This window comes from Coptis chinensis, chromosome 8 (genome assembly GCF_015680905.1).
Source record: "Coptis chinensis isolate HL-2020 chromosome 8, ASM1568090v1, whole genome shotgun sequence".
Taxonomy (NCBI): domain Eukaryota; kingdom Viridiplantae; phylum Streptophyta; class Magnoliopsida; order Ranunculales; family Ranunculaceae; genus Coptis; species Coptis chinensis.
This window is the reverse complement of record NC_141463.1, coordinates 88,571,944-88,582,694: the sequence shown is the minus strand read 5'-3', so window position 1 is coordinate 88,582,694 and position 10,751 is coordinate 88,571,944. Positions and strand designations below refer to the sequence as shown.

The 10,751-nt window shown below is 39.0% G+C and overlaps 2 protein-coding genes across 4 annotated transcripts; both read left to right on the top strand.

Moving 5' to 3' along the window:
- The first annotated feature begins 506 nt into the window (after positions 1-506).
- On the top strand, positions 507-7,029 carry LOC147484007 (copper-transporting ATPase HMA4-like). 2 transcript variants are annotated; one of them, XM_086578781.1, is made up of 11 exons: positions 615-641; positions 713-751; positions 857-893; positions 1,329-1,610; positions 2,367-3,112; positions 3,215-3,686; positions 3,836-4,003; positions 4,972-5,226; positions 5,378-5,500; positions 5,615-6,100; positions 6,435-7,029. In XM_086578781.1, the coding sequence occupies exons 3-11, from the start codon at positions 867-869 to the stop codon at positions 6,858-6,860; spliced, it is 2,985 nt and encodes a 994-aa protein (XP_086434907.1). In that variant the 5' UTR covers positions 615-641; positions 713-751; positions 857-866; the 3' UTR covers positions 6,861-7,029. The 2 variants fall into 2 exon arrangements, with proteins under 2 accessions (XP_086434906.1, XP_086434907.1); XM_086578780.1 differs by lacking the exon at positions 713-751 and having other exon boundaries at positions 507-641.
- Positions 7,030-7,964: 935 nt separating this feature from the next.
- Positions 7,965-10,369, top strand: LOC147484006 (ADP/ATP translocase 1, mitochondrial-like). Of its 2 annotated transcripts, none has more exons than XM_086579860.1 (4): positions 7,965-8,183; positions 8,743-9,259; positions 9,366-9,737; positions 9,834-10,369. In XM_086579860.1, the coding sequence occupies exons 2-4, from the start codon at positions 8,765-8,767 to the stop codon at positions 10,128-10,130; spliced, it is 1,164 nt and encodes a 387-aa protein (XP_086435986.1). In that variant the 5' UTR covers positions 7,965-8,183; positions 8,743-8,764; the 3' UTR covers positions 10,131-10,369. The 2 variants fall into 2 exon arrangements, with proteins under 2 accessions (XP_086435986.1, XP_086435987.1); XM_086579861.1 differs by lacking the exon at positions 7,965-8,183 and adding an exon at positions 8,299-8,412.
- The last annotated feature ends 382 nt before the right edge of the window (positions 10,370-10,751 follow it).

Here is a 10,751-nt window from a genome sequence, read left to right as displayed (position 1 = left end):
TCAAATTTGAAGAAATACTTCGAAATTTTTCGGAATTCCAACTCTAGGTGGTCTCAAATTCGGTCGTATCGCTGTTCGTTTCGCGATTATTGTTATAAAATTTGGCAATTTGGATCTCAGGATCTTGCGGGGCGATTATTAGTAATGTCGCCGCGCCATTACAAATGTCGCCGATTTTTTTTTTACTTTGACCGGCAAGACCACGCCCGTGGTCTTGTCATACCCACCACTCTAATGTCGTGTGGGGGTTTTTTTTTTTTTTTGGAATTGTTGCGCGCCACTCCTAATGTCGTGTGGGTTGTTTTGGAATTGTACATGCGACACTCTAACTGTCGCGGCGACAGTGGTAATATCGCGTGGGTTGTTTTTTGCTAATGGAATTTGCGACCAGATTCTTCAAATTTGAAGAGTAAACTACCACCACTAATACAAAAATACGCACATTTCACATTTCTCCACCACTTTTTCTGCAGTACAAAAGCCCAAAGCCCTTTATATCTTCAATTGAGAGACGTTAGATATTCGAAAATTCAAAAAAGTCAAGCCTATAAACACTTCATTTTGGTGCGAAAGACAAAAAAAAAAAAAAAAAAAACTCTCCATTCGCCCCATCTCTTTTCCTCTCCGCCATAATAAAAAGAGTAAACCCCTAATTTCACATCTCAGTTTCTTTTCTTATCTCTAAAAAAAACCTAATTTTTTGTTTGAACAGAGTCACGTGTTGGAGAATTGAACTACACGACGAAATAAAGTTGCCTTTTTTGTTGTTTCGTTTGTTTTGTACTTTTGATTCAATAATTGATTTGTCTTTTTTGTTCATAAGTTTGAAAGTTTGTTCTGCTTTTGTTGCTTTTAGGGTGAAGAAGATGAAGCTGTTTGAAGGATTAGAGAAGGTAAATTCATTTCTTTGTTTATTTTTATGTAAAAGATTCAATTTTTAAATGTATTTCATTTTAAAAGTTGAATTTGTTGCTTTAGAGAAGAAAAAATAGCTCACTTTTTCACTGAAAGCTTCATTTTATTTATTTATTTATTTTTTGATTGGCAAGCCTGTTTTAAATGAGATCAGTAACTCTTTGATGCTGGCGGGGTTCGAGCCCCAGACCTCTGGTATCATCACCCAAAGGTTTAACCGACTTTGCTAGTCAACACCTGCTCATTTTATTTAATGAACAGAAGTTTCGTTGATGATTACTTGAAACTTAGAGCTTGTTTGGATAACCTTGTTTTTATGTGGAAATTAAACAAGCGAAGATAGAAGTTGTAAAGTGTTAGCATTTCTTGTTGTTTTTTTTTTAAATTTTTAATTTTTTCGTTTGATGATATAGATGTTGAAGTTTCAAGACAAGGAAATAGGAGTGAATGGGAAACATGATCTTAAGGCTCCTCTACTGCAACCTACGGAGAGTGTTGCAGTTACAGTTTCTCAACCAGATCATAAAGAACATAAAAAAAGTAGGACGGTTATGTTTAAAGTCGGAGGAATGAAGTGTGCTTCTTGTGCAGTATCAATAGAATCAGTTCTTGGAAAGCGTAATGGTATCGAGAGTGTAGTGGTGTCACCACTCCAAGGCCAGGCAGTAATTCGATTTATACCAGAGTTGATCACTGTAAGTTAATATTTTGAAATCTTTGTTTTGGACATGTTTTCTGTCATTGCAATTTACGCTATGTTTGGTAAGCAAAAGATTGCACATCCCTCGCTCAAAGTGATGTACCGATGCCTTAGAGTACGAATTCTCAACTTGTCTTGTCCTGACATATGCCTCGCTCAAAGTCATGCCCCAGACGACTTTGATCGACTTTTATAATTTGGTACAGGAAGGAAAGGCTGAGTTCACAGCATTTTGACGGTGAGGTGTTACGGGGACCACCTACCGAGACAAAACGAAAGCTTTCAAAGTCACATTGTTGATTAATAAATTTCCCAACGATTCTTTTACTTAAAAATTTCTCATACCGAGAACAACCATAACGGCATCTTATAAGCACTAAAACAATATGTAGAACCTACCACCACTGGGTTACGCACCTCGTGCCGAAAGGATCTTAGATCCTCCTCAAGACACATCTTATCTTTCTGTAGGCTAAGACTTTGAGTCCAAATTCCATGCGTATGTGGAAGCTCATTCCTGTTAGAAAGAAATATTGTTCTGTGTTATTTGTAAATAATTCTTGAACGTTTTTAACTGTTGACATTTTGAAATTTAATGGTCCGCCTTCTGATGATATGACCTTGAGAATGTTACAAGCCATTGCATTTCTATCAGACGACTTAGTTTCAAATTTATATATACTCTAGGGTTTTGATACCGACAATAACTAGAAAGTAGAAATTTAGAATATTTTTGTTTTTTTCCACTTAGGTGCAAGCAATAAAAGAGACCATTGAAGATCTCGGTTATCTGGCTAATGAGATCCAGGAGCAAGACATAGCCGTATGCAGGCTCCGAATTAAAGGAATGGCATGCACCAGCTGCTCTGAGTCTATAGAGCGTGCCCTTTTAATGGTTGATGGAGTAAAGAAAGTGGTGGTTGGCCTAGCCCTAGAAGAAGCAAAGATCCATTTTGACCCAACTCTCATTGATTCTGACCAGCTCATTGAAGCCGTTGAAGATGCTGGGTTTGGAGCTGATCTTATAAGCTCCGGGGATAACATTAACAAAGTACACTTAAAGCTCGAGGGTATTAATTCTCCTGATGATTTGAATATCATCCAGTCTGCCCTAGGGTCAAATGAAGGTGTGAACCATTTTGAGATGGATGCTTCAGGAAAGAAAGTGACTATTGTCTATGATCCAGATCTCACCGGTCCAAGGTCTCTCATAGAATGCATCCAAGAAGCTGGACAAAGCCCCAGCCTTTACCACGCGACCTTGTATGTTCCTCCAAGACGAGGAGAAGCAGAACGCCAGCATGAGATACAAGGCTATCGGAATCAGTTCCTTTGGAGCTGCCTCTTTTCCATCCCAGTGTTTACCTTCTCCATGATACTACCTATGCTTCCTCCTTATGGGAATTGGTTGTCCCATAAGCTTCACAACATGTTCACCATTGGAATGCTTCTGAGGTGGCTCCTTTGCACACCAGTACAGTTCATTGTCGGCCGAAGGTACATATTTATATCAGTTGAGAATAGTTCATTACCTCTATTTATGTGATGCCTATGCCTGTGTGGGAAACCCTGTACCTTTATTTATTGTTGATGTTTCAGGTTTTACATCGGAGCCTACCATGCATTGAAAAGAGGATCCACCAATATGGATGTCCTGGTTTCATTGGGAACTAATGCTGCTTACTTTTACTCTGTTTATAGTTTAGTGAAAGCATTAAGTTCGAATTCTTTCGAGGGGCAGGATTTCTTTGAGACCAGTACAATGTTGATATCATTTATTCTCTTGGGGAAGTATTTGGAGGTGGTGGCCAAGGGAAAGACTTCAGAAGCTCTAGCAAAGCTCACAGATCTTACTCCAGAAACAGCGTTTCTGCTGTCTTTGGATGGGAATGGAAATGTGATATCAGAAAATGAGATAAGTACTCAACTAATACAAAGAAACGATATAATAAAAATTGTTCCAGGGTCTAAGGTTCCCATCGATGGGATTGTTGTAAGGGGTCAGAGCCATGTCAATGAGAGCATGATCACTGGAGAAGCCAGGCCCATTGCCAAAAGGCCAGGGGACAAGGTTGGTTTTTCATTCTGTTTTATGTTGTTTCCATAGCATATTTCAATATGCCTCCTTTTCATTCTTAAGATTTTAATCGAAGTGCAATCTCTTCTTTATTACATACGACTTCACCAGTTCACCTACTTCCGTTGTGGGTGTTCTTACAGGTTATTGGTGGAACCATGAATGAGAATGGATGCTTACTAGTAAAGGCTACGCATGTTGGATCAGAGACTGCATTGTCGCAAATAGTTCAGCTAGTTGAAGCAGCTCAGCTTGCTAGAGCTCCCGTTCAGAAACTAGCGGACCAGATCTCCAAGTTCTTCGTTCCTACAGTAAGTTCATTCCGCAAGTCTGGATTGTCTGATATTTTTGTTGGCTTAGTGATGTATATAGTAGGCAGAAGCTTCAACAAATAAGAACAGGAATATAATATTAATTCTCCTGCATCACTTAGTTTTATGCATTAACATATTTTACCCTATCTTTTAGTGATTGAATTTTTTATCACGAATTTGGGAAATACACAAGCGAAGCTTAAATAAATTAAGGAATTGTAATACTGGTTTGGAGACACTGGTTGTTAATTATCAGGTTTAAACAATATTTACATTGTAACCTCTGGTCTATCTCTTTTGCACTTAGACATGAAGTGATGCTGAGTTGTTGACTATTTGAAACATATGTAACCTTCACGATATCCCCAAGTCACTTGGCGTGTTTAGCGTAAAAATTTCTCGATATGCTCTTGGTTCAGTTCTGCTTTTTGACCTTCAGAATGTAGAGACCTTCACTATGACAGTAAACAGTCTCTTTATACACTGTGTGTGGAATGTCTCAATCTCTGGGGTGGGTCTGGCGACTGGGAGAGGCTGTTAAGGCACCATGATAATAGGATATCATTATGGCATCATTTCATTGTAGTTAAGTTTATGATTGATCGGTTGATTGAATCGTAAAATTCAAGTCTGCATGGCACTACCAGGGGTATGAAAAACTCCAGCACAAGTCTGAAAGATAGTTATGTAGTTTGTCCATAAGTTATTGCTGCATTTGAGTAATCAATTTGCTTTGCTTTATTGGTGGTCAACTTTCATTTTAATCAATACGAATTTCAAATTAGCAACTCAGATGCTAAACTGACCTCATTTAAAACAGGCTTGCCAATCCAAAAAAAAAAAAAAAAAAAAGAAATTAGCAGCAATTTGTGCATTTCTGTACTATTTTCAGATGTAAATTTGGTTCAATGTTTATAGTTGCTGCTTCATTAGCTGATTTATCATTTTGCCTCCATTTTTCACAGGTTGTTGTGGCAGCACTCATGACATGGTTGGGCTGGTTCGTTTTTGGAGAAGCCGGTGTTTACCCTAAACGTTGGATTCCAAAAGCTATGGATGGATTTGAACTGGCACTGCAGTTTGGTATTTCGGTACTGGTAGTTGCCTGCCCATGTGCACTGGGTTTAGCTACCCCAACAGCTGTCATGGTTTCCACAGGAATAGGTGCTTCCCAAGGCGTTCTCATCAAGGGTGGAAATGCTCTTGAAAAAGCACACAAGGCAAGAAACTGTATCTAATATCTGTTAATAAACATTCAAAACTGTTCTATGGAACTTTTTATATCTTCTATTTTGTCTTTGATTCTAAACACATTATGTTGACTAAATGCATAGAAAGATGATTCATTGGATTTCAACATTTTGGCTTCAGGTGAAATGTGTTGTGTTTGATAAGACTGGAACTCTTACAATAGGGAAGCCTTTGGTAGTTAGTACAATGCTGTTTTCAGACATGGCTATTCAAGAATTTTGTGATATGGCTGCTATTGCAGAGGTAGTCTCTGTTTCTAGCTACTACTTCTCTTATCATTACGTGCTTTGTAAGGGAAAGGGGAATAGTTGTTTTGGATTACCATTTATTTGTTTTTATTTTTCTTTAATTTTCAAGGCAAACAGTGAGCATCCTATTGCAAAAGCTATAGTGGCACATGCTAAGAAGCTGCATCAGCAGTATGGATCCAGTATCGAACACGTAAATGAAGTTAAAGACTTCGAGGTGTACCCAGGGTCTGGGGTGGGCGGCATGGTTAGTGAGAAAATGGTATTGGTTGGTAACAAGAGGCTCATGAAGGCTCACAACATCCCAGTGAACCCGGAGGTTCAGGAGTACATGTCAGAGAGTGAGCAGCTTGCTCGCACTTGCGTGTTGGTTGCTGTGGATGGCATGGTTTCTGGAGCATTTGCAGTGACAGATCCTGTAAAGCCAGAAGCTGAGCGTGTAATTTCATTTCTTCGATCCATGGGCATCACAAGCATCATGGTAACTGGTGACAACTGGGCTACGGCAACTGCCATAGCCAAGGAGGTGGGAATACACACAGTTTTTGCTGAGACAGACCCACTAGGAAAAGCAGATAAAATCAAAGAGTTGCAGGTAAACATGTTCTTCCCTCTTTACTGTTAAAAGAAAAAAAAATGAAAGATTACTCTTGAACAAGTTACTAAGTTTGCAATACTTAACAGACCTTTCCTTTAGTAAGTTCACCCAACATTTTATTAGTCGAGCTAGTGACATACATGGTTATAAAACCTAGCAGATTCATGACCAGGCAAAATCATCCATGTGCAATAGATTCCTCCTTCGACATCCTTCATTGTGTGTGTGTGTGTGGGAGATAGCTCTTTGATGGTGAAGAAAGCAATTACTTTAGAATCATTTTGTCAGGTATTTTGTGCTTATAGAACTGTGTGCTCATATGGGGCCTTAGATGAAAGGGGATGCTGTGGCGATGGTGGGTGATGGAATCAACGATTCACCGGCTCTAGTTGCAGCTGATGTTGGAATGGCGATTGGTGCAGGTACTGATGTCGCTATTGAAGCTGCTGATGTAGTTCTCATCAAAAGCAACTTGGAAGATGTGGTAACTGCCATTGATCTCTCCAGAAAGACTCTCTCCCGCATAAGACTCAACTATGTTTGGGCTCTTGGCTACAATGTACTTGCCATGCCAATTGCTGCTGGAATCTTATTCCCTTTCACTGGAATCCGCTTACCACCTTGGCTCGCTGGCGCCTGCATGGCTGCTTCGTCACTAAGTGTTGTCTGCTCCTCCCTCTTGTTACAGTCTTATAAGAAGCCTTTACATGTACTAGAAGATGGTCGAGGATCCATTGATTTCCCTAATCTAGTTTGAGGTGCTGATGCGTGTGATATTTTAGGCATTCAAATTTGCATTCCTAATATTTGGGTAGCACTGAGATGAATTTTTTTGTATGAATGTCTACATAGGAACAGTTGTGACCCTATAAACTCTACCAATGTTGTACTCATTAACACTAATAATAAATGGAATGTTAAGCTTTTGAGCTCCTTTTCCAAGAAAATGTGGCGAGAATTTTTACTTTGCTTAAGTTCATGTTTCTGGTAAATTACATGTGAATAATATAATTTTTTGTGAAACATTCATGACGATAAGGTGTAAACAAAGAACACATGCAGGGTCGCAGGGAGCAGGCATTCACCATAATTAGACTGGGAAATTCCCTCTCAGTTAAAACCAAGTTTCGGTCGGCCCAAAATGTAACTTCAAGCACCAGCCAAATTTGAACAATGACACAGTGGCCACATGCCCACATCCCAGTCAAAGTTGGGTCGAATCCATTGAACTAATATTAAGCACGTGATATGGGAGTTTCAAGAGAAATGCTGGTATGAATAGACTAACAACAAAATATATATAATAATTTTCAAATTAATAAATATAACATTACCAACTATTTCAACTTTCAGATATATCACGATTCACGTAGCTTGGCCTACAATTTATTCCAATTTCTTAACATTTTGCACTTATGAGGGACTAATACCCACATTCTATGAGTATTATACACGTGTTCAGCAAAAGTGAAGCCACCAGCCGATCTCCACCAAGCACCCTCCAGGTCGCTTTATTGCACCACGCGCATCCAGATCGCCTCATAGCAGCTCGAACCAAACGTCCCACCAGTTCAATTACTACAACGACCTCTAGAAGGTCCACACTTGCTCATGCAACAACGGATAGTAATGGACGCCACAGCTGTCACCATCAAGACCGGAGCTCTAGGTGCGCGCACCACAAACTCACTCGTTAAATGACCTCAAGTCCTGAACTTGACCTGACACGGTCAACACTAGTATTTGGTTTGTAAACCATGGGCTTGGCCAGAGTCTCGGGCTCCATACTCATTTACATGGAAGGTTCTTTAAAATTAATTTTGGTCCATGTTTATACCACCTTACCACATCTGATCAAATCACTACTAAAAAAGATGAGATCAAAATGGATGGACATTTTAAGAAACCATTTAACACATAAAAATCTTCCAGTCCATCGAATCATTTCTCATCAGTCTTTATAAACACCTTTAAAAAAAAAACCTAGTACTCATTCATTCACTGGCCTTTGGTTTCCTCGTAAAAGTGAGAGGCTGTCAGCAACACACACATTATACATACAGACTGACACATTTTTAAGGTTAAACTGATTCAACACGTTTTCTTTTTGAACGTTCCATCGTTTTGTTCGGAGTCTCTGTTGTTTTTTTGTTGTTGTTGTGATTGTCCAGTTTTATAGCCGTTTTTTTTGTTATATGTTTGTGTTTATATATTTGTCTCATTTTTCTTCTTTCTGTTTTTTTTATTTGTTTATTGTTTTTCGTTTCTACTCTGTTAATGATAACTTGATCAAAAAGATATACAAGCAGGTTTGTTTAACCATTTATGCTAAAACTTGTTTTACGTTGTTAGTAGGCCATGTTTTACTATTAGATTGATTTGTTTAAGTTTTTTTTTCTGATTCTATGATATTATTTTTGTGTTTGAGAATCTTTTTTAATGGTTTTATAATGTGGACAACCTCATTTGTCCACATTATATGAGAAAATTTGTCTTGTTTAGAATTATTTGTGATGCGTTACTTGTACTGATGTTTATACAATCTCGATGATCAAATTGAGTTTTCTTGGAAATGGTCGTTGAAAGAAACCGTTTTTATGTGTGCCTTTTTGGTTAAAATGGTATGTGTTTGATTGCAGATCTTTCAGATTGTAACAAACAATGGCTGATCAGTCTCAAATTCCTTCTGTGTACCAAAAGCTAACTGGGCAGTTTAATCTCAGAACTAGTTCCCAGGTTGTACCGGCACGCAATGGTGGCCTCAGTAGGCCTTACATGCATCAATCACACATTGCCTATGGAAATTATAGCAATGGGGGATTGAACCGGGTATGCCAAGTTACCCAAGATCTCCCAATGGTTAACTATGCTGCCTCACCTGTTTTTGTTCAAGCACCCTCAGAGAAAGGCGTTGCCGGCTTTGCTATCGATTTTCTTATGGGTGGTGTCTCTGCTGCTGTATCAAAAACAGCTGCTGCTCCCATTGAGCGTGTGAAGCTCTTGATCCAGAATCAGGATGAGATGATTAAGACAGGAAGGCTTTCTGAACCCTATAAGGGTATTGGAGAGTGTTTCAGCCGAACAATTAAGGAGGAAGGGTTTGGTTCACTGTGGAGAGGAAACACAGCAAATGTGATCCGTTACTTCCCTACTCAGGTTGCTTATCTTTAGTCTTGTAAATGCTTTTTTGTTTGGAATTTCTTCATTTGCTTTGATGTAGGTGTAGTGGTGTACTAATACTGCATTGTGAATTGTTTGCTAGGCCTTGAACTTTGCATTCAAGGATTACTTCAAGAGGCTGTTTAATTTCAAGAAAGATAGGGATGGTTACTGGAAATGGTTTGCTGGTAACTTGGGATCTGGTGGTGCTGCTGGTGCTTCATCTCTTCTGTTTGTCTATTCACTTGATTATGCTCGGACTCGTCTGGCTAATGATGCTAAGGCTGCAAAGAAGGGAGGGGAGAGACAATTCAATGGAATGGTTGATGTTTACAAAAAGACCCTTAAGACAGATGGCATTGCTGGGCTATACCGTGGTTTCAATATCTCGTGTGTTGGCATCATCGTTTACCGAGGTCTCTATTTTGGAATGTATGATTCTCTGAAGCCAGTGCTCTTGACTGGAAATATGCAGGTTAGTGTGAAACACTTTGTGTTTTCTTGTAGTACATCATCATATAGTTGTTTTAAATTAGCATCATTTTCAAATTATTTGTTTTTATCATTTCAGGATAGTTTCTTTGCTAGTTTTGCCTTGGGTTGGTTGATTACAAATGGCGCTGGCCTTGCATCCTATCCAATCGACACCGTCCGTAGAAGAATGATGATGACATCTGGTGAAGCTGTGAAGTACAAGAGTTCGTTGGATGCATTTTCTCAGATCTTGAAAAATGAGGGTGCTAAGTCTCTGTTCAAGGGTGCGGGTGCTAACATCCCACGTGCAGTTGCTGGTGCTGGTGTTCTTGCTGGTTATGACAAGCTACAGCTGATTGTGTTCGGGAAGAAGTATGGCTCTGGTGGTGCCTAAGTGAATTACTGGCTACCATGATATTGATGAAAGCTTATAATTGTCCAATTGTTTAGTTATGTTGAGGAATTTTAATAACAAATAATAGTAGGCTCGGAGGGAGTTTCTCCCAAACTTTTTGGATGGTTTCTGGTGAGACTATGAGAGTGAAAAACCAATTTTAATGGACTGGGTTAAATCCAGTATTGGCTATAATGGATTTATGCATCAGGATTAATGGTATATCTCGTCTTTTGTCATATGGATGGTCCTCAGATTTGGCTATAAGTACAGTAATATGCAGTATGCACTTGTGAACTGCAGGATGAATGTTCTGGCATCAGTTTTTTGGAGTTTTAATCCAGTATTTAGTAAGCCTGCCCTCAAGAGTCGACATCCTTGTCACCATTTTCCTGTAAAATATACAAAACGCTGAAAGAAGATAAATTTACTAAGAAGCACTGTTTTAGTGTCAGCAAAGTCCCCTAAACTTTTAACTGGAACTGTGCTTATTGGGTTAGAGCGTCTATTATTGTCTAACTTGGTTGTGTGTCTCTAAGTTAACTAGTAACAGTAAACTAGATGAAGGGGCGGAACTTACTGTGTTTTTGCCACTATCAAATTCTGCTGCTCCACCTTTCA